The sequence below is a fragment of the Struthio camelus genome, chromosome 23 (assembly GCF_040807025.1).
Source record: "Struthio camelus isolate bStrCam1 chromosome 23, bStrCam1.hap1, whole genome shotgun sequence".
In the NCBI taxonomy this organism is placed as follows: domain Eukaryota; kingdom Metazoa; phylum Chordata; class Aves; order Struthioniformes; family Struthionidae; genus Struthio; species Struthio camelus.
In genome coordinates, this window is record NC_090964.1 from 8,240,156 (window position 1) to 8,262,351 (window position 22,196).

The window sequence follows — 22,196 nt, forward strand, 5'->3', positions numbered from 1 at the left end:
AAGAACCCCACACACAGGTCGTCCTCTTTTCACTTTTGTGTGTTTTGTTTGTTTAAATCCCGGAGGGTTAGTTAAACTTGTAAGCAAGGATGTCAGTTAATCTTAAAAACAGTTGACATGAAACACAAACTGTACAGGGACACATCATGCTCAATTTAGCGCGTTCTGCAGTTCTGCTTTGCACTTTTTCCTTTTAATTTTGTAACCTCTCTCTGACAGTTGGATGTTTCCAGCAAGCAAATGTTAAGAGTTCTTCATGCTCCCTCTACAAAGAAGCAACTGGACCACACAGCAGCCACAATGATAGTCTCCTACACAGGCCGAGGATCTACAAAGAAGCCCCAGGGCTCACTCTCATTCTACTTTTCCTGGGCTTCGTGGAGAGCGTGAGTGAAAATTGGCCCCTGCTCTAACCTGGGCCCCCAAATGCCCTTATGCTGCATGAATGCAACCCAAGCCCTGGAGTAGGCTTTATAGGAAAGTCATTTTCCTGCCCAGGAAGGAGGAAGAGGGAAAGGAAAAAGCATCCTTCCCACTGGCAGGCTTCTTTAGCTTCTCTTCTGGCAGTGGAAGGAGCATCAGAGCTGTGAGGGTTTAGCTGACACCGCTGACACTCAGGTTTGCTCATCCCAAACTTTCTGCTGCCAGTAAGAGTGCTAAAGGGACTTGCAATAGTGTTTACTGGATGGAGACATGTGAAACGCGTTATAAAGACCAATTCTAGGAGACACTATCTTTTTAAGTGAAAGCTAGACATGTGGATTTCAAATAAACACCATCCTATTCCCTTGATTTGCTAGAACAGGGCTTCACTCACTGACACAACAGCCAAAATCAGTGTCACATGTTCACATCTGAGTAGGCCATTGCTTCAGAGTACAGGGAGCCAGCAAGCAAACACACAAATATATCCATTGACACATGTATATACACTTATATAACACGCACATGTATATCTGTGAACGACTGAAGACAGCTAGCACCAATAACAGAGGCAATAAGGATGCACTTTGGGTCCTTCCTACCCAACACAGGAGTGGAACAAGAAACGGAGACTGACAGGAACACTGTTGGATGCAAATGGGGAATAGCCAGGGGTCCAGCTACTAGTCGGTGAAGGTCTCCCAGGTTAGCTGAGGGCCTGTTGAGATAATGCAGTCGCCTTCCACGTGGAGAGCAACTTAGTTCAGCCACATCTTAAATCCCTCAGCAGAGTACTGTCATTTACATATGCACGTGTGAAAGAGATTGCACAGGCAAACGGCCTTCTGCAGAAACCCACCTTCATGTGTCTTCTACAACCCACAGGCCTGTGTGATCGAGCTCTTTCCGTTTGAAATACTGAAAAGGCATTACTTGGAGGAGACCGATTTGCCAAGGGTACAATGTTCAGGATAGAAGTCTGTTTACATCTTTACCCTCACATGAACAAGTCAACTCTTTCGCACAGGGCCCAGCTCTGATTAACACCACTGCAAAGGAGACTCTGTCTCAGTGACCTGGAAGCAGCAGGTAAGCGGCTTCTGCTTGGCCTCCAGTGACCACCCCAGCCCGGACCCTGTGGGGTGATGCACAGGACAGGACAGCAGGGAGGGTGATCATGTGCAATTAGGAAGGGCAACTGGCCGTGAGTGGCTGGTGGCCATGAGACACAACCAAGCAAAGCCTCTTTCACACCCTGAGGAGTAACCTGTGGCTGAGCCGTTCCCAGAGCGTGCAGGGAACAGTACCTTGTGCTCTGTCTCCTGAGCCAGCTGGCTCTGGAGCTGCTGGAGCTGCTCAGTGGAATCACTGCAGAGCGCCTGGTAGGTCTCCTTCAGAGCACCGATCTGAGCGGAAATCTGTTCCTTCTCCTGATGGGAAAGCCTGCGAGGGGAATCGGAAACCTCTTAGGGAAACTATACAAAACATCTGCCAGCTCCACAGAGTTAACATGTTCTTCTCATGAAGGAAAAAGTCAGAACACGATGAGTCCCCTCTTCCCATGGCTCTGCTCTGCACCCAGCTCAGCTAAAAACAGTAAGGTTAACTGTGCTCAGCAAAGGCTGACCTGCATTATACTGATCAAATCCACAAACACGAGGAGTTGGATCACTATTAGAGTGGGTTAATTTTGGCCCAACAAGATAAATAGGATTCATATTTCTTATCTACTATTGAAGATGAGAAAAATAGTCACTTTCATGTGCAACTAGTCACTGTTTTCAATGGGAAGCAGGCACTAGATTCCCAGGACAGCAGTCCACCAGCACCTAATTCGAAGTAGTTCTCCTGTGCCATACTCACTTGTGGCTGTGTTTTGCCAGGAAGATTTGGGAAGTTTTGATGGCCTCAGAGACCTGCTCCTTCTTTGCAGTCAGCTCCTCATTCAGAGCCTGTTAAGAACAAGAAAAAAGCTAAATTTGGCTGTGGAAAAAGAACAGAAGTTCAAGAAACTGTCTCACGATTGCCCCCACACAGCACTTCATAGCAAGCATCCGGGCTTTTGACCATTAGAGTTCTAGGAAAGCTCATCTGGAAACAGTAGAATAATATGGTTTTGTGGAACGATACAAAGAGGCCAGAGTACATGTAACATGCACGAATCAGAGCTGGGCAGAGAAGGCCCTTGATTTACCTGCTGCTCTGAGATTGATTTCTCAATGTCTCCCAGCTCCCTGCTCCTGGCAGCAGCAGTCCTGCCTTGCACGCTCTGCCTCAAACCGGAGACCCAGCCCAGGAGCTCCTTCACCTTGTCCACATGCTCCTGCTTCTCTTCCTCCACTACTTTCTGTAAACAGAGGAGGGAGGAGGATAATCAAGTCAAAGGTGGCGAGGTTTCCAAAGTCTCTCAGGGCAGGACCTGAAACACGCTCTAAATGTGTGTGAACCAAAAAGTGGGAGGGCAGTTGTAAAAGGTGGAGCATCATTGGGAGATGCTGGGAAATGAGCCTGCACATTTTGAATAAAGAGTTCAGTTCTACATAACACACTTACCTCTTCTTCCTCCAACCGCCGGAGCGCATCACTGATGTACTTCACATGCTGTGTCGTTAATGTTACCAGAGCTGTATAGCGAGTCCGCAAATCCATAAACTGTGATGGGAAAGAGGCAGAAACAGGATGCATCAGCCATAACCAGCTGGCCTGGAGCTACATACTTTACAGTACAGGACACGGCTACATCATCTCTCACTTGGAAAGATCCCCAGGCACCTCGCAGACCCAGTACAGCATCAATGAAACGCAGCTCCCGAGGGGGAGGGTGGTGGCCACACACGGCATGCTGCACGACACTGGAGCGGAGGGGAATTCTGGTCACGGACACTGGGGCGGGTGCTCAACTCTTACAGAAAAGGGCCACTGGGATCTTTGCTATCCACATGGAGCAGACAGGACCTCAGTCTCTAAAGGTCTCATCTCAAAGATGCACACACAGGAATGCTGCATGGCGCTCTGTGTATTTACCTGGGGAGCCGACGGGCTGAGCCGACCCCGCTGGGATTTGAACCAGGGGTTCCCAGGAGTCCAGGTATTTCATACCTGGTGCTTAGAGCACTAAGCCATCCTCTCTGGCTATTGGAAAAAACAGCGAGGGTGGAAACTTTATTTATATATACGTGTTTAGCAGAAAGGAGCTCATTTCACAGAGAGGCTGCTCATCGGTTTGCTCAGAGGGGAGGAACCCCCCCACAAGTCCTCCCTGGCAAGGCCAGGGGGGCGACGGCCTCCTACCTCCTGCGTGATAGCATCCGAGGAAGAAAGCATGCGCCGGCGCTTCATGGGAGACTTCTGCTGTGATTCGACAAACGCCCTGTACGTCATGAGCTGCAACTCATAATCCTGGAAATGAAACCAAGGGTGGAGAGAAAGATTTTGTCGTTATTTCTTTGACACTAGCACTCTCAGATCTCCAATTCAGGCTGGCTCTTTGCACGCAGAGCCAGATCTCTGCTGCTCACACCAGGGAAGCTAAGCGAATCCATGATGGGAACTGCTCTGGGGGTGTTTGTGCCTGGCCAGGCTTACCCCAGGTTGAGTAAGTGGACCATACCTTGACAGCAGCCGAGTATTGCTGAGAGAATTTCTGACACTGGTCCAGTTTGGCTTGATTTTTCTCAATTTCTGCTGCCAAAGCCTGCAACAAAATTCAAAACAAAAATGGTTATCAGGGTGGCTGCCACAGGTCAAGTGGGCTGAATTTCAACCCCCATTCCTTGCTTTTTTGATAAACTCTTTATACTCTCCAATTTTTTATGCAAGACCCATCTCCATCTGAAACTAAGAAGAGTTTCTCCACTTCCCAGACATTCCTCAGCTCAGACCCGCAGCCTCTTCCCCGCTGCTTTTCACTGCATGGAACAACTTCAGTACTGACTCATTTAAGTTTCTTACACAATTTCTCCACGTCCCTAACGCCGTTATCCTCCCTAACTCTCATGATGGTGCGAGGAGCCTTTGGGACCTCACTGGGAGCAAACGACTAAATCATTCACCCAGGGCCGCACTGGGAGCCTGCAGCAGAGTCAAATGCAAGTCAAAATCTCCCATTCACCAAGCTACCCTCCATGCCCCGACGGGCCTGCCAGGAGCTCCCGCAGCACCACAGGTGCCGGAGCCGTTGATGGCTGCAGATTTCGGTTACTGCTCTCCTGGGATGCATGTGAGTTGTTTAACAGCAGATGAGCAGCTGTGTACAATCCTGCTCTTCCACAAGGCACTGCAGGCCTTAAAGCATTAACGTGCTCAAGCTCCCAAAGACTGTAGTGAAATAAAAGTAGTGACGTGTTCACAGCAGTGACTGCGCTGCCCAGACATCACAAGGCTCTGTCTTACGGTTTGCTGGCTCAGCTGCTCTGACAGCACCCTGCTGTCTTCCGCTTGCCCCGGTTTCATCAGTTCCTGCTGGGTGGTGATCTCCTCGATCCAATGGATTAGGGCGCTGTGGCACTGGCGGTAGTCATTGAGCACCTCTTGGATGCTTTCCAGCTCTGCATGGCTGAAAAAAGAACCATGATAAGTAAGAGGAGAGTCAAATGCCACCATAAGCTGCTGGGAAATCCTGGCCACCAGCGGGCATCGCATCTGGAAAAAGACTGCTGCTAACAAGTCTGACCCAAGCTCTTAACCGAAGCATGAAAGCAAATCTGTGAAAGGAGGAAGGGAGTATATCTCACCGGGTCTCGATTTGCGTGCAGACTCTCTGCCAGCGATCCCACAGCTGGCTTCCCTTCTCCTGATAGCGCTCGAGGTCGATGCTGCGCTCTTGTCTTAGACGGTACAGCTGCTCTCCCACCACCTTAGCCTTTGCTATTTCCTCCTCTAACGTGGAGAACACAGAGCTCTTGTCCTTCACTTCACTGAGCCATTGCTTCAACAAACAGCAAAAGAGACAGCTACAGTTTAATACGATGGAAGCAGGATGCACAGCTTCACCTTAAGGCTGCAATTAAAGCCAGAGATTGCCTCTCTCCCACAGTTTAAAAGCCTGAGAAGGGGTTTAGCCTGCCTCTCTCCATCACCTAGAAAGAACTGGTTTACTATAGATTTAGGAGATGCAAAATGGAAGGGTCCATGTTCCCAGCTTAGAACAAGTCAGTCTGGCCCATTCCCTGTCCTAGAGCAGCAGAACACATAGCTGCTAAGATGCTCGCTTCTATCTGCCCCACAAAGGAAAGCACAAGGCCAAGCAGCTCTTCTAGCTATCATTCACAAAGCAATAAAGGATCACACAAGGGATCACGTAAGTGATCAAAATCCTCCTGGCAGCTATCCAGGGGCAAGAGAAATGGAACACAATGCAAGTTCAGCAGAGAAGGGGAGGACTCTGTTTCACAAAACCCAAAACACTGGCCATTCTTCCCCCTGCAGACTTTGGAAAGTGAACAGTGCCAACCTGTAATGTCGTTCTGTGAGACTGAATAGCTGTCAGATCAGCTGGGACTGCCTCCTCTTGGCTCAGCTTAACTTCATATCCTTTGACCAGAGACTCTGCTCCTTGGGTGTTACGAATAATAACATCAACTGTCTTTAACCTGGCAAATCAAAAAGAGGCAGCACAATGACTTCCAATGTTTGGCAGAGATCCTCTTGATTGTGAAGCTGTTTGCCCCATATGTAACAGAGGGAAAGATCCCAGTTACAAGCCTGTGCAAGTTATTCCGTTCAAGGGCCAGAAGAAAGGTCTTTTAACAGAATCAGGATGCTTGGGGAAAAAGACTACACCTTGCACATGTAACTGCAAACACCCCTAGCAAAGCCCAAAGGGATAACAGGAAGCACATACAGGCTCAGAATACCAGACTGGAAATCCTAGAAAAACCTCTCTTGTTACCTTCAGTGCGTCACCAAGGCCCAAATGCACAAAGACACTTTGGCACCTAAATCCCACTGCCCTTACTCTTGCTGCCTTGATATTGCCTTCTGCAAAGTGGGAGTACTCTGTTGGTTTTCTACCAAGCACTCTGTAAAGGAGGAATAGCTGCACACATGCAAGAAGACAGACACAGAAAGGTATTTAGGACCAAAAGCATGTTCTGACTCACTTGTCCAGGTAGATGGAAGAGAGCCCATACATCTGATCCATCTTATTGACCACCAACTCAAGTTCGGAACGCAAATGCGGGGTGCTGGACCCCGTTGGAGCTTTGTTGAGGAAACTGTAACATCTCTCGGAAATGTGCCGCAGGTCAGATTTCAGCCGCTGGAGATCCTCCTGCATGCGCTGTGGGGGGAAAGAGGAAGGACGTCAAAGGAGAGTCCAAGCAGGCAGGGGCGCTTCAAACCCTGCGCTGTCATGCACCCACTGCCCATGCCTTTCATTCATTTCTGCCATCAGCATTCAACAGCTGGGAATGCCAACTACAGTCAGCAACTCCTAGATTGAAGGAAGCAAGTACTTATTGCGAAGGGATTTTGCCCAGATAGCTGGAAGCCCAAAAGTTGACCTATTGACTGCAGTCAGCTCATAACAAGAAGCAGAAATCTTTTGGTTCAGCTTTTCCCTGAAGTTCCAGCTTTGCTGCTGGAGGGATTCGTTCAGCTTCTGACTCTTCTCCCCTGGGAAAGCCAGGAGAAATCAGAGAGTCCACAGAGCGGAAAAGCACAAGGAGTTATAAAACTAGGAGCCAGTCACTGTCTTCTGACCCCAGAGTAGCATGTGCTGTCCCAGGGCAGGCAGAAACACTATGCAGAATTCACCCTACACAAAAGCACATGCAAGAGACCAGCAACCACCACCTTCCTCCCCTGCTAGAAGGACTCCTCTTCCTCATAGCTAGAAGGACTGACCTCCTGCTCTGCAATGCGGATGGTGTTTTCCTGGATAGTGTCACCATCTGCCCGGATGCTGCTTGGGGACTGGATTCGGCTCACTAGTCTCTGCTCACACTCCTCCAAGCGCAGACGGACATTCTTGAGCTCGGACAGATACGTTCTGGCAGCAGTCTCATCCTTGTCTTCTGTTGAGTCACAGACAAACAAAACACGGACCCACAGCCCCAGTGAGCGCCTGCCCCAGCTGGGACCCGCTGGGAGCCTCGGCGCTAAGCGCTGACAACGAGGCACCACAGGTCTCTGCTAAGACGGAAAGCAAGTTAATCAAATCACCCTTTCTGAATGCAGTCAAGAGCAAGTCCAGCCACAGGGTACCTCACATGACCAAGCCAGAGTCCCTTATCGTAGCGCTACTCACAATCCTGCTATGACACGCAGAGACCGGTACGCCGCTCTGAACAGCGGGACTGTGGCTGTCACATATGGCTTGTTAAAAGACTAAACACAGGAAAAATTCCTTGCTCAGAATGCGTTTGACTAATGACTAAATTATCTCCAACACCGTTAGGGTAAGAGGGCTCAGCAGTTAACCTGAAGCAGCAAAGCAAAGCCCTCTCTATGGGAACACTGCTGGACAAGGACAAAAGCTGACTATTTGAATGGATGGAGGAATAAGGAGAGCAGCTTCTCATATAATCAACTAGCTAGTTCAAAAAAAAAAAAAGGAAAAAATAAAATGAAGTCATCTCATAGACCCTTGGTTTATTAGTCCCACCAGCTCCTGATTAATCCATCAACCCTTTGAAGCTCACCGTTCTCCATAGACTCCAGCAGATGCCGGATATGTTCCTTGGAAGACTCGACTTCCTCTTCCAAGCGCAGCCGGTCGGACACAGAGAAGAGCTCCGAGTCGCGGCTGTCCTGCAGGAAGTCTTCATAGTGCGCCTGGAGGCTCTTCATGGCTTGCTGGCACTCCCCTTGCGCTAAGGATCTGAGCTGCAAGTGGAAAAGCAGCACATCTAACCGCTGGGAATGACTTCCTACATACCACCTGAAGCCACTCTCCCCCAGTTTAATCACCTTCATTTGCCAAGTGAATATTTTCTCTCTAGAGGCGAAAAGGCGAGTTCCTTCCCTATTAGCCTCACGCCTCCCGCCAGCCTTGCTCACTCCCTAACGAAACGCTACATTAAGTCCACAGTCTCTAATGGTTATTACAGATCAGCAGCAAACTGCTGTTGCTCTCAATATTAGGAAAAACTGCAACCGTTTTTGCACTGAACCCCCAAGCTCAGGTTTTCCCACTCTGCAGGGTGCATAGGCCCTTGATTTCCCTGTCCTTGCAGTCTCTGGTTTTTCCCTTTCACATTTCCTTTTGTTCTCTCCCATGTGAAGCAACCTTGACAGTGCGGTGATGCAGCCCAGGAGGCAGGCAGAGAAGTTCAGATGGTACCTTCTCCATGTTGAAGCTTTGCACCAGGGCAATGTCCTTCCGCAAGTAGTTCCAGGAGATGAGGCTCTTCGTGTTCATGTGGAGCTGGTGCCACAGAGCCATCACCTTCTGATACAGCTGCTCTATCCTGCAGTGGGAAAAAGCAGATCCATCAGCCCTGGGATTTTATCTTTTGGAAGCTACTACAGCAGTTGCTCCGATGGAGTTTGCAGTAATACAGCCACGAGGGAGTCCTTTCTTCACCCAGCATGAATGATCTGTGCCACCAACTCCTGTTCCTTCACATCGATTCCTCTCCACAAAGACTCGCTCCTCCCATTTCCACCCCAGTCTGCCTGCTCCCACACCATGAACCCCTGCACCTACCTGTGAGTAGCTATGCACCTTCAGCTCAACATAGCCAAACCAGAGCCTGTCCAGGCACCCAGAAGGCACTTAGCAAGGGCTCTGGCTGTGCCAGTTACCCCTCCCCTGGGAAGTGTGATGGCCCCATTACATGAGGAACCTTTCCAGCTCTGGGATTTCCAAGCGACACAGCAGAGACCAGGGAGTTACCTGTTAGCCATCTCAATGGCCTCTTTGTTCGGAGGGGGGATCAGGAAGCACACAGAGGGCACCATGGCCTCATTGCCTGTGGGACTGATCACCTTCCACTTGGTCCTCTGAGAATTGTCTTCGAGCACGCACTCATCGTTCCTGCAGATGGTGATCTGCAGGGCATCGACAACATGGCCCCATTAGAAACTGGTAGCAGGTCTGCAGGCACCTGCCCGTGCTAGCAGCTCCCCTCCTAGGTGGCAAAGTCAGCTTCCACGCCACTTTTTTTTTCTTTTCCTTTTTTTTTTTTTTTTTTTAAATCAAGGAAAACAAGGGATACTGCCAAGCAGTTCAGCACACCCATGTCTGGGGAGGAAGGGATAAGGAAGTTAAAGTTGGCTACCACCCAGGCAGTTGTTTGGCTGAAGATGATGAACCCCATCCTCCCTGGGGAAAGGGACTTCAGCTCCTGCCCAGAATAAAGCTGAGATGTAGAAACTATTCCAGGGAAAACATCCACATTATTTCCCTACTCATCTCTTCCCACTCCATTCCTACTTTTCATTGACAAATACCGCAGAACTAGTCCAAAACCGTCACGGGCACCTCTCCCCTGCCTCATTCGTCCTGTCCCTTTCAAAGTCACACCAACACCCTGTCAACCCTCTCACCTCAATCTGCCGATAGTCGCAAACGGCCTTGATTGGGATTGTGCTCTTCACAAGGTGGTCCGGGTTCCTGGGCTTGAGCTGCACGATAGTTTTGGATCGTCCCACCAGGCTGGCGACGGAGCTCTTCGACTGAATAAGCTGCTCCTTCTCGTCCTGGTGGAAAGAAGAGCAAAGCACAGGTTGATCAAGGAAGAGAGGGAGACGAGGTGTCTCAGACATCTCATCATCCCCCACCCCAAGGTGAGTCTTCAAGAGCTACGCTGGGAGCTCGAGGGCTGAACGAACACGTCAGGAGGATCCCAACGGGAAGAAGGGGTCAGGAGACGGGAAAGAAAGAAGGGAGAACAGATGCTGAATCAGGGCTGGGACCCCTCCGCTACTACTCCCATGGCAAAGGGGAGCAAAAGCTGCATGCACAACACTGGCTCTTTTGCTGCTAGGACAAGAAAACACTGTCTTTCAAAAGGAAAGAAAGAGAATGCAGCATACACCATAACTAAAATCACAGTAGGTCTAAGTGGCAAAGAGCAGGACAAGCCCTAGCCAAAAGCCAGAGATTTTTAGCTGCTTGGAGGAGAGGCCACAAAAGCATGCTCTGCTTTCTAAAGCCAAGAATGAAGGCATGTTTAAACCCATGTTTGGAATGGGGGTACGATGAGTCAAGCGGATAAAACATCTCAGGAGAAGTGGCTAGTGGTGGCGTGATCACACAGGTCTCTGGATTTGGATAGGAGTTCACCAGCTGGAGTAAAACACTGCGTAATGAAGTCGCACAAGCGCCTGCTGGGTCCAGTGATGGGAAGACCCAGGGGGATCGATCTGCAAAGCTTCCTTGGGACAATCCCCAGCCACGGGATGGAGACATGTGTGGATCACAACACCGGCAGCTCATGGGACTAGTCACAGCTCAGCAAATCTGGGCTGCAAAAGTTTAAAAAGGATCCCAGAAAAACGTTCTCCATCATGCTTTGAACTCTCAGACCATAAAGGGTTGGTTAGTGTGCTAAGAACAGTGGAGGATAAATTATTTAATGGTAAAAAAAAAATAAAATAAAACAAAAATAAATAAATTATTAAATAAACTACCTGTGCCTGTCCCACGGAGCATGATTGAAAGAAATACAACTTTAACTCATTAGGTAAGAAAGAGTAACACAGCTTAGATCAGGGCAGCTGCCCCAGTCCTCAGATTGTGGCCACTCTCCTACTGCCCAGCCTGAGCCTTCCCATCCCAGTCATGTGCCAGATTTGTGACACCCATCACGAACACCAAGTAACAGCATCCCAATTTCACCGTGGACTTGCTGGAAATCAGTGGCGTCTACTAGAAATAAAGACAAAGCGGCTACCTGACTTCACAGCCTCAAATTTAACCTCCTTGAGCCTTCACCAGAGGCTCAGTGGTTAAAGCACAAACCAAATCCTCTCCTACCCCCCTGGTTTGTTTCAAACACTATCTGATGCTTTGCTCCTCTTTTTTTTTTTTTTTTTTTTGGTGTGTGTGTGAGGCCAATTTGGACAACGAGATTACAGTTGTGTGTCTGCTCTCTGGGTGGCCGCAGCAAGGCCGGGTCACACGCTTGGGGACCGGAGCTGCCTTGGTCCTGGACACCGCACGCTGGCAGCTTGCCCCGGCTGTCTCACCCTCCTCCCCATGGACATAGCGTAACAGATTAACACCACATCCAGTCTGGATGAAGGGTAGGCGTTTCTCTCCAGCCTACTGCGCTCTTAGCAAGCACCAGCTAAAGAGTGGAAACGTAACACAAGCATCACATGGGCCCCACATGGCACCTCCACCAACAGCACACGACCACCTCCAAACAGCTACAGACAGAAACGGGTGGACAGATATTAATGGGGAAGAGCCAGCTCGGGTGTTTACTTTTCTATATTAATAAAGAAAGCCTCTAGCTATAATCTTGCACAGACAGTATATGCTGCTTGCTCTTTACCAAGACGATACAGAAAGATTGTGGCAAGCGCCGCTAAACACGAATGCTTTGCTGCAGACACTGATCATCTGTTGTAACTCCTGAAATCCAGCTAGCACAGGCAACACATGCGATGGTGCAATAGAGGCCACACACAACTGGCACCCCCACCCCACACAGCTGTGTATGCACACACTGAAAAGCAAAAGCTATTCTGGGATGGGGAGACAAAACACGTTATGTGAAACTCTGCATCACTGCAACAGGAAGATGAACGTGCCCTGTTTCCCAAGGAAAGCAAGAGGACACCGAGCAACACTGCTGGACTGGAGCAAGTATTCAATGTGCCGCCCCGGAGGGTGATGGGGATTTCAGAAAACCCACCATGGAGTCCTGGAGCAGGTCCTCCAGCCGGGTCAGGCTCGTGTTGTGGTCACACGAATACTTCCTTTTGATGGAGTCCTGCAGGCTCCGCAGGTAGGTCTCCGACTCCCGGGCATCGCTGAAGAACTGCAAGGCCAAAAAGCATCACAGAAATCGGCACCACTCAACTGAGCAATTGGCAACAGACCGTGCTGCAAGAGGCCACCCAAAAATCTCCACAAGCAGCTTCCTGCCACTAGCCTGGCCTCAGCACTGCGAGAGCAGTAAGTACCCCAGGAGGACAGCCAGAGCCATATGAAAGCTGATCCTCTTGGCTAAGTGAGATATCCCCACAGAACAGGCATAAAGAAGAGAGACAACTCAAAAGAAAGCTGTCCTGCTGAGCACTGCAAACCTCTTCTTCCCTCTCCCATAAGGAAAAAGCACTATATGAAGCTCGAGCACCAGGACCCAGCTGAGGCTATCTCACAGTCCCGATACGCAGCATGTTTTTGTTCTCCTGCTGGAGCCCAGGAAAATTTGGGCTGCCCCTCCTGAGTACCTGGAAGTAGGCAGCGTTCTCCTTCACATGCTGCTCCACACACAAGCAGAGCTGCTTAATCCACTGCCACTGAGTCTGCACGGCAGCACTGTAGGCCTGGGAAAGACATGCACCAAACAACAGTGATGAGTAATGAGCATTCATCCGTGAGGAGGGTCACAGGCAGGACACAGCTGCAGCCGGTGGGATGTACATAAATGGGCAGGAGCTGGCTGCAGCCAGGAGCGTTTGGACATGGACACAAAAAGCGAGAGACAACAGACCCTGAATCGGCACATGCCTGAGGCTGCTGCAGGCATAAGTTTGCTTTCTCCCACCCTAGAATGGGCGCCTGCCACTAAATCAAACACCAAGGAGAAAAGCGTCCCAGCAGCCCTTCACTTCACCACTGCGTTTTCTCTAGCAGCTCTGGAGGCTTCGGTAACTCCAAGTGAGCCAAAACCTTTCCGTGCACCATCCTACTGCAGGAAAAGGCTCCTGGCTCTGCATAAGCTCTTCTGTGCTGCCCTTATCTTGGAGACGGTTTTATTTAGGAATGGCCTCAGCTTCGCACTGCATTCTTCCAAAGACAAAATAAAACAGCTCTTAGCGCTGCACTAACGCTCTTCTTCCACCACAAAACATTTCATCAGCTCTGAACGCTCGAAAGAGCGCTGTGAGGTTGGGCAGCAGCCAGCGCAGGGTAGCGAGTTTCCCAGTCACGTTTCAGAAGACTCGCTGCCACCCAATTCATGAGGCTCCCGCCAGAGCCTCTCGGCTCCTCTGCTCCACCAGTTGCCCACTCACCTCTACAGTTTGCTTGGCTGGATGATTCTCCAGGGACAGCAGCTCGGCTGTATCTTGGAGGGACCGGAAGATGTCCTGCTTCTCTTCCAGCTCCATGGTCAGCTCCTGAGTAATGGACGCAAGCAAAGTCGAAACCTTGGCTATCAGGAGCAGTCTACGTTCAACTACTGAAACAAGCAGTGTGGAAAATGCAGCCTATGGTCAACCCCTCCCATCGAGTGTTGCAGTTAATACCAGCAGATCTCAGAGAAACCAGCCTGGCTTAAGAGTTGTTCCCTATCAGGATGCCTCATCTGCACCAAAAACTCACATGGAGCAGATCTATAACAGATACCAGAAACTTGCCTGGGACCTCCTCAGTTCCAAGCATTGCAAATGTGGAAAGACATCAATTTATTTATACTACTTTAAAGAGGAATCAATTTTCTTCTTTAAGCCCAGGCTTCCCCCCACCCCTACTTAAGGATGCCTTTAGTCCCAAGTAGTGCTAAAAATGCCTTTTTGATTGAAACTCAATTGAACAGACCCTCCTTTGCACTTTCAGCTCTAGGGAGAGCTGCTTCATCAGCTTCACCAGCAGGCATTCATGAGCTACAAGTTTGGTGACTTGGGAGGGAACATCAAACTTCTGGGGACTTCTGCAAGTCTGTCAGTAGATGAAAGTCCTGCAGCAGTTTAAAAGCTGCAGTGGCGCAATCAGGAGAGCTCTTGTCCCACCAGCCCTGCTCAGGGGCCCGCTGCACACTGGTAGATCGCTCACCGAGAAATAATTCCTCTTGGCTGCAATATTAGGGTTGTTGTCACTCCAGTCGTATGCTAGTTCCTCTTCCTCCTTCTCATTCAACCAAATCAGCTCAGCAGTGGCTCGAGACACAAACCCGTGCAAGCTCTGAAGATGTCTCAGGCGGAAGCTCGAGGTTTCCTGAACACAATAAAGTGACCCATCCCTTGTGTGACTTCTCAGAGCAGGGGCTGAGCCCCAAAGAGGAGAGCAACGTGACTCCTCTTCCCTGCTCTGATGATGACCAGTTTCTTCTCCCACATCCCCAGCTGCGGAGCAGGGGTGCTCAGGACCAGAACAGCACATGGACCATGTGCTCCCCCGGCAATGGTAGAAGGTGCTACCAGCACACACAAAGCTCACTCACCATCAGCTTGCAGTACTGCGTCTCCAGCTTGCCAAGTGTTTCCGTGTAGCTAGCGCGGAAATTCTGAGACATTTTACCCTGAAGGACGAAAACGTTCCTGTTACTCCACACAAAACAGCATTCTTTGAAAGCCCATCTCCAAACCTTTCTCCTTAGCTCCCCGTGAGCAAGTAGGCAGAGAGGACGGACGGCTCAGGCCTCTTGTACCAAACCAGCATCAATTCCCAAGCTCTGTCCTTTAAAAAATACCTGCCCTCCAGCCACCTTTACCCATAAGAGCTGACCTCCTGACCCCCTTATCTTCCCAATGCCTCCAAACCTTTCCAAACACGTCGTGCTGTGCGTGGTGCCACCCAGCCCGTACCACCATACCTCATACATCCGGGCCTCCTTTACGCTGGAGCCCAGGTCCTCCACACTGGTGTGGACGTGCCGCTGGGTCTCCAGCTGGGACTCCACACTTGGTAGGTCGCTCCCCCACTCTGCCCGCTCCAGCCTCATCTGAAACAGGCCAGGAGGTCCAAGTCAGCACTTCCTATCTGCAGGAGCATATCTCAAAAGGACATGAGGGCAAAGAAACCTCCTAGGTCACTACAGAAGCAACAAGTAGCAAGCCAGCCCTGGTAGAAACTCCTAAATCAGTGTTCAAACGTTGAATGATTTCAGAGGCAGCCCACACAGGCCTTACACCCGGATAAGACCAAACGGCTCATTGAATCAGTACAGTTTTGTGTGCAGCTTTGAAGGTATCTTCTAGTATCCAGTGAACAGCAGGCTCACAAGAGAGAAAACCCAACTCAAGACAAAAGCATCAGTGCTTTCCAGCAACTCTGAGCCATCAAAACAATTGCTATTCACAGATAGAGACATGAGGAAAAAAAAAAAAAACACAGATAATTTTCAGTTTTACCCTTTGCTGTGGTCTGGGAAGCAACTAAGCTCCCCACAGGGAGCCAAGACTCACCTGCATTTCTTCCACCCATGCCAGCAGCTCATACACAAATCGGAGGCTGCCTTCATCTTCAGAAGAGGAGATGGCCACCAGCTCTGCTCTGGTCATGGGCTTCCGGAACCAGGAGGTAGACGAGGTGTGCAGCCCTTTGGTCAGCGACTCGCCTTTCAAGTGCATCGTGCTCAGCGTGGAGGTGGGTACCAGCTCCAGGGTGGAAAAGTGGCCTTTCCTGTACAGGTTAGTGCACTCGAGTCTCAGCGTCACCAGCTCATCTTGCAGCCGCATGATCCTGGAAGAGCAAACCAGGCACATGTAAAGTCCGACAGCTGGCGAAGAGGAGCCCTGTGCATCAGACATCAGACCCTGACCACACTTCTCCAGCCATAGGCCATCTTGGACACGGCCCTGCTCACCTGAACACCAGCTCCTCCAGCTGGTAGTAATTCTCATCCCGAAGGATCTGCACATCCACCTGTAGCTGGCGGATGAGCCCCTCGCACTCCTGTAGATACATGACCACGTCGGATTCGTACTGCACTGGCTGGCCAGACTCCAGGTGAGCAGCGTCCTGCACCAAGATAAATGAGAATGAAAACTAGGTCTCCTCTGATCCATGCACATGAGCAGAGAGATTGGGATGGTTACCCAACATTGATTTTAAGGCCAGAAGGACCTTGCGACCCTTAAGCTTCACTAAAATCAGGAGAGGGAAAAATACTACCCCACCACTCACAGCTTGCAGTGTGTTCTTCGCGAGAGTGAGTTTTTCTTCGCAGCTCAGAGCACCATTCTGAATTTTGTTAGCGATTTGTAGCAGCAATTCCAGCCTGCAATGACAGAGGGAAAGAGAATGAGAGAAAGGCTTTGAGGTGGCCCTGCAGCCACGGGAGCAGGGGACGTCCCAAGCTTTGCACGCTCCAAGCACAGCGCCAACCTCTCCACTGCTGGCCGCAGGAGTTTCTCACGCTCCAGCATCTCTATGATGAGCTTGCCCCACTCCTCCTCTACATCGTTGGGGTGGTAACCCTGGGGCAACTTGATGCGGCCAAATTCAATCCATACCTGGAAAAAATAGCAACAGAATGGCATTTCTTACCTTGTTCTCTAGTTGGCAAAGACAGTGGGGCTATGAGGCAACAGCACTGCCTCTGCTTCTGTAGCATGCTACGTGCAAGATAATTTACCCTGAGGGGTATTTCCATGTCTCCATTCCAAAACAAACCTAAACTGAGCACGCTTAAGTCTTGCTAAAAGCATAACACTCCCAGCTACATGTCTCTGCGCAGCTGAGAAGATACTTACCTCTAACAGTTTGTACAGCTCCTCTATCCTTCCTTTCTCCTGCTCTTTCGCTGGGATTTCAGTTTCTTTAAAGTGTATGTACTGATTATAAAGTGCCTGGGATGAGAAAGACTGCATCAGAGATTGGCTTGGGAAATGATGCCATTTGGCTGTCAGAGCTGAGCTTCGTGGGACCCTCCGGAGGGCCCTCTCTCTCCAGGACCTACCTTTAGTTCTACAGGGTTCTGGGGAAATGATTTATCCGACATGAGTATCGTGTGCTGCTTGATCCATGAAATGAGAGACTCCACACGGTTCTGGTATTCAAGCCACCTCGAATCCACTTCCTGGGAAGCGAGAGAGACCTCGTAAAGCACCGCCAACAGGGAGGACCCCACAAGGGGAAAGGCAGAGCACAGCCTCAACAGGTCCAACGGGTCCCCAAGCACAGCAAGAAGAGACCCAATGCAGTGCAGTTACAGCTGTGCTGATCGCGAAAAGAAAGTGGCTGTAACACAGCCTGGCAGCCCGGATCTCCTTGCTGCGACGCTGCCCCACAGGTACAGGACAGAAGAGGGAGGACTCTTCTTGCAAGCTGCTCTCCAGAAGCCAGCTCGGCTTCATGAAGCTGCTGCCCACAGCTTTCCCGAGAGCTCAGAACTTGGGGAATAACCTAATAGTGTCCCTGGCTGTGGAGAACATCATGACCCTACTGGCACACGGGCTGCTTAAAAGGGCGGACATGCTAATGGGGAAGCTCTTTCCTCCCCTCGACCCTATTCCACTCAGCAGCCATCTGTTAAGACTGAAATGGAAACCTCCAAACTCTCCTCCTGAGAGACAGAACGAGCAGATGTCTCCCAAGCTACTGTTCCAGGTGGCTGCAGATCATCCTCCCGAACAGTTCAGGTGCAAAAAAGCAGCAATGCTTACGATAGCACTGATCCCTTCTCCTCCCTCGGGGACTTTGGGAAAGGCATCGTAGATTGAAGACACATAAGTTATCACAGACTTCTCATCTGGAGATGGGACGTCCACATCTGGAAGAGGAAAAGAGAAGCACAGTAAGGCAGAGGGACACAAGCTGGCGGAGAGGTCAATCTTTCCCAGCACGAGCCAGTTTTGCCTACTGGGTCTGGCCAATTTCTCACCTTCTGCATCCAGCAGCCGAGTGACTCCCAGCCGCTCTGCAATCTCAAAGGCCTGCTCCAGATTCTCTCGGTTGCTCTGTATTTGCACCCTCTCCATGTCCACCAGATCTGGCCTGCAAGACACACGCCAGAGTCCTGATGCAGGTGCTGGCAAACAGCACAAAGTGCCTGGGGTAGAGCAGTCAGGGACAGGCATCGCTGAGCCCAAAGGCTGCGCCCACAGCCCGGCCCCTCGGGAGACTCACTCCGAGGCCCCGTCCCAGGCTAGTGACACTCCAAGGGGAGCTGGGCTGCACCACCTCCCCAGCTAATCCCCTTTGGGAAGGGGAAAGATCAGGCAATTCTCCTAAAGAGCTGGGTAAGGAGCTGCCTCTTGTTTTCAGTCCTGAAGCAAGAGCAGGGGATAAGGCAGCTTCTGTAGGTGGCACCGCAAGGGATCCTACTCCAGGCACACAGGAGGCAAATCCTGCAAACCAGCACCCTGCACGAGACTGGGACAGGAGGATTGTTCAGGCTATGCAGAAAAGCCTCTTGCTTTACACTTCCCTGGGACATCCCCCTTCCAGGGAACAAGGCTGAGGCCTGTGAGATCTCCCCTTGAGGAAGGTACATGAAACATCAGCCCTGAATAAGAGCGCTTGAGTCTCTCCAGAGAGCCCAGTAGAACCCATTTTCCAGCAGCAGAGCCGAGGGGACACGGCAGACCCAGGTCCTGCCAGCCCCGCATGATGCCGTGGCAGGAGGAAGCTCCGCTAACAGACCAGTGTGAGCAAATCAGCATCACAAAGTGCAAACGAGAATTCGGGTGAGCGCAGCAGAGCCAAGGAAATCGCAGCCCCGCCAGTGCGTTTCTGCACACACCACTCTCCTGGTGAGGTCTCCTCCCTGCCACGTGCCACCTCTCCTCCCTGTCCCTTGCCAACGACAGTCTTCTGCTTCCCTCCCTGCTAAACTTCCCTGTTCACCCAGGGGCCAGCCAGAGGCTAGCCAAGAAGTGTGAAGTGTGAAGTCCCCTTGGCCAAGCAGCCGGGGAAGTCAGCTGCTGAGCTCTCTCCCCAGCCCTGACTCATTGCTGACACTGAGCAAATGGAAGGAGCGTGGTGCTGTGCGGTCTCTCACAAAGAGCTGTGAGAGGTTTCATTACTGCTTGGGGAGACCTTTGGATGAAAGCATTAAGTGCTGTTACTCATTGACAGCAGAATGGGAAGCAGCAACACTTAAAACACTGCAGCATTCCCATACTCTAGTTTAAACGCTTTTCTTTTTTGCCTCCTTCATCCAAAAGAGGATTTTTCTTGTGACTCAATATATTTGCCACTTTTCTGAACACTCACTCCCCAACTACCCAGCAGAGGAGCTGCTAGAGAAAAAAACGTTGTTCCCCAAAACCTCACCTACTGTTGCATGTCCAAGCACTCCAGACTCACCAAATCCAGAGGTGGGAAGGGACCCTGGGAAGTCTCCAAGCCCATCCTCCCGCCCCGGCAATGTTCTCCATTGCTGCCTTCTGCCTACCTGTATCTGTGGATGAGGGCATTGAACATCTTCCCATCGCTCCAGCATGAGGAGAAGTTGGTGCACTTCACTCCAATGTAACCTGCTGTCACCTTCTGCGTCCACAGGAGCAGCTTCTCCTTGGCCGACATATCCCCCGACTCTCCACTGATGTAGATATCGGAGATCTGTGAGGGTGCAGCACAGCCATGGGTTGACTTAGGAGAAGGAAAGAAGCCACTGGGCACACCTAACCTCTATAAAAATGCACTACGCGTGCTGCCAGGGAGTGAGAAGTCGCTTACAGTATTTGGGGCTTCTGAGTGCTTGTGGGAGCCTCATATTAAACCTCCAGGACAAGGGTCATTAACTAAAGAGTGCATTAGGCAGATGGGGCACCTCTGGCCTGCCCTGCTCCTAGGGGCTATGACACAGATTCACTGAAAGCAGATCAGGCAACCCCCAGGAAATGCCATGAGGAAACTTCTTGCCATCATGTGCAAAAGGAGACCCTATGGCCAACGGGCTTGGAAACAGGAGAGCATCGAGGTGCTGAAGTGCTGCGTGACCTGGGCCAGCTGAGGAGTCCCCAGACGGGCAGCTGCGAAGGAGGCACAGCCTGTCCCTTGTCCTGCTCAAGAGCTGGTGTCACAGCACCTCCATGCAACTCGCAGCAGTGCTACTGCCAACCCATCTCATGGGTGGCTGTGCTTGGAGAACGGGGACAGGAAACCAGAAAGAGAAACCCCAAGTTTCCCATGCTTCCCCTGGTCCACACAAGATTGCAAAAAAACCTAACAAGGAGGAAACAGTGCTCAAAGGTGCAAACCGAGAATAGCCACGAGCGCAGAGCGGAGGAGCCGACCAGCAGCGGCGAGCAGGGGTCTCCCTTGGCCACCACCAGCAAGCAGAGCGGCTCCCAGCAGGGCCACCGGCTCCAGGCAGGGCCACCGGCTCCGAGCAGTGCTTTCAGGGGGACAGGAAGGGTGGGAAGAGGGTTGCCACGCGCCCCTCTGCCTGGCTGTGCCTGGCAAGGCACCGGGGTACGGTGACCCACTTTCCCAACAAAAGCGATCCATAGTCACAGATTCCTTTAGATAAACGCCCAGGACAGGCTGCAAATCCCAGACTCGCACGTGACAAAACGCACGTGTCTCTGCACGCCAGAATATTTCTGATTGACGCAGCTTTCTCCTCTCCCATCCCCTCCCCACCAGCTCCTCAATTAGTGCAACTACCTCCCCTTCATTAAGGGGCAGACAAAAGGGAGGGTCCGAGCCGCACATATTCCCGCGGCGGAGGCAGGAGGATGCTGGTGGCATGCCAACCCCGGTTATGTGCTTGCTGCATCCCTCGCTGCCCGGCACTGCCGGGAAAAGGTGTAGCCACAGCCCAGCCCTATCTGCTACCGCATCAGGGCTCCTTAACGACCCCTCCACGCTCCTTTCCCCTAGTCCTTAAAATATCTCCTGGCTTTATTCCTTGTAAGACAAGAGCTCAAGAAATCCTCAACCGCATCCCGGCTCCTGCTACCCCTCGGCCAGGCCGCGGGTGCCGGCTCGCAGCCCAGCACCGATCCCCCTTGCAGGCAACAAAAAGGCACCTGCCGGATTAAAGACGAACCGCTCCTGCCTCCCTCCCCAGCGCCTGGGGAAGGCTCTGCCGGAGCGGCGTAATTGGTATGCCGCGGCTCGCCTCCCTCCCCGGCGCCCGATACGCTCATCACACACAAAACTGCTCTTTGTCAGCCGCTGCCACGCAGCCGGCGCTGCTGTTAACTCTTCCCGGCCCAGGGTGAGGGTCTGCTCCCGGCCGGAGCGAGGGGATGCTCCAGCAGAGCCACGCGGGGCTGCGCTCACGGCCCCGAGAAAGCGGGGTGCGCGCGGCGCGCCTGGCGAGCTCCGCGTTACTGCACTGCTGGGCCCTTCCCCACGAGCGATCCTCCTGGAGACAAACTTCCAGGATGCGGCACCGGCTCCACCCTCCCTTCTCCTCGCTCGTGTCCGTGTCAGCACAAAGATTTGGGGAGGCACCGGCGAGGAGAGAGACCGGCAGCTCACGGGAGCCGCAGCCAACCCCTTCTGAAGCTTTTCAAGACAAGCCTCTTTGACCGAGCAACCAGCGGCTGGAAGCTGAAGTCCAAAACGGTGCTGTGACACCGGTACCAAGTCCGAGCTCTTCACGGTCACAGGCTCTTCCCTGGCTCTCCAACTGCTCTACCTGCTTGTCCCCAGGGACGAAGAGCCCAGCTAAACTCCCCACCACGTCCGACGAGAGCAGCCCAGGCACCTCTGAACGGCAATGCCTCCTCTCAGCCAAGCCCAAACCCAAAGCAGCATCCTCTCCCCCTCCTCCTCTTGGAGACGAGCAGCAGACCCTCCTCAGAAGAGGCAAATGACCCATTTTCTCTTCCAAGCGACGCTTAGCTATATTTCACCTGTACCATTAAAAGCATCTTTGAACCAGTCCAGCGATCTGCCGCGGGAGAGAGGGACGGCCCCCGCTCCCCAGCCCGAGAACGGAGCGGCACCCGCCTCCGAGCTCAGCAGGGCGCCTGGAAAACTCCCTTCGCTCCGAGCTGATGACAGTCAGCTTCTGGTTCGCCCTCTT

The 22,196-nt window shown here is 51.6% G+C and overlaps 1 protein-coding gene across 14 annotated transcripts in view; it reads right to left on the minus strand.

Annotated features, from left to right (window-relative positions):
- The window catches only part of MACF1 (microtubule actin crosslinking factor 1), a 160,091-nt gene that overhangs the window by 88,700 nt on the left and 49,195 nt on the right, over positions 1 to 22,196 (minus strand). For all 14 annotated transcript variants that reach the window (XM_068917710.1, XM_068917708.1, XM_068917709.1 and 11 more), the window contains exons 6-35: positions 19,608 to 19,774; positions 18,093 to 18,205; positions 17,875 to 17,981; positions 17,169 to 17,288; positions 16,963 to 17,058; positions 16,595 to 16,722; positions 16,394 to 16,487; positions 16,074 to 16,228; positions 15,673 to 15,949; positions 15,081 to 15,209; positions 14,709 to 14,786; positions 14,321 to 14,482; positions 13,561 to 13,665; positions 12,775 to 12,870; positions 12,234 to 12,359; positions 9,916 to 10,068; positions 9,263 to 9,417; positions 8,708 to 8,834; positions 8,067 to 8,250; positions 7,270 to 7,439; positions 6,525 to 6,703; positions 5,876 to 6,014; positions 5,157 to 5,350; positions 4,816 to 4,978; positions 4,034 to 4,117; positions 3,715 to 3,822; positions 2,977 to 3,075; positions 2,618 to 2,770; positions 2,287 to 2,375; positions 1,731 to 1,866 (exon numbers count right to left, since the gene is read on the minus strand). In XM_068917710.1, coding sequence (XP_068773811.1) covers positions 1,731 to 1,866; positions 2,287 to 2,375; positions 2,618 to 2,770; positions 2,977 to 3,075; positions 3,715 to 3,822; positions 4,034 to 4,117; positions 4,816 to 4,978; positions 5,157 to 5,350; positions 5,876 to 6,014; positions 6,525 to 6,703; positions 7,270 to 7,439; positions 8,067 to 8,250; positions 8,708 to 8,834; positions 9,263 to 9,417; positions 9,916 to 10,068; positions 12,234 to 12,359; positions 12,775 to 12,870; positions 13,561 to 13,665; positions 14,321 to 14,482; positions 14,709 to 14,786; positions 15,081 to 15,209; positions 15,673 to 15,949; positions 16,074 to 16,228; positions 16,394 to 16,487; positions 16,595 to 16,722; positions 16,963 to 17,058; positions 17,169 to 17,288; positions 17,875 to 17,981; positions 18,093 to 18,205; positions 19,608 to 19,774 — 4,086 coding nt within the window. The remainder of the gene's footprint in view (positions 1 to 1,730; positions 1,867 to 2,286; positions 2,376 to 2,617; positions 2,771 to 2,976; positions 3,076 to 3,714; positions 3,823 to 4,033; positions 4,118 to 4,815; positions 4,979 to 5,156; positions 5,351 to 5,875; positions 6,015 to 6,524; positions 6,704 to 7,269; positions 7,440 to 8,066; positions 8,251 to 8,707; positions 8,835 to 9,262; positions 9,418 to 9,915; positions 10,069 to 12,233; positions 12,360 to 12,774; positions 12,871 to 13,560; positions 13,666 to 14,320; positions 14,483 to 14,708; positions 14,787 to 15,080; positions 15,210 to 15,672; positions 15,950 to 16,073; positions 16,229 to 16,393; positions 16,488 to 16,594; positions 16,723 to 16,962; positions 17,059 to 17,168; positions 17,289 to 17,874; positions 17,982 to 18,092; positions 18,206 to 19,607; positions 19,775 to 22,196) is intronic.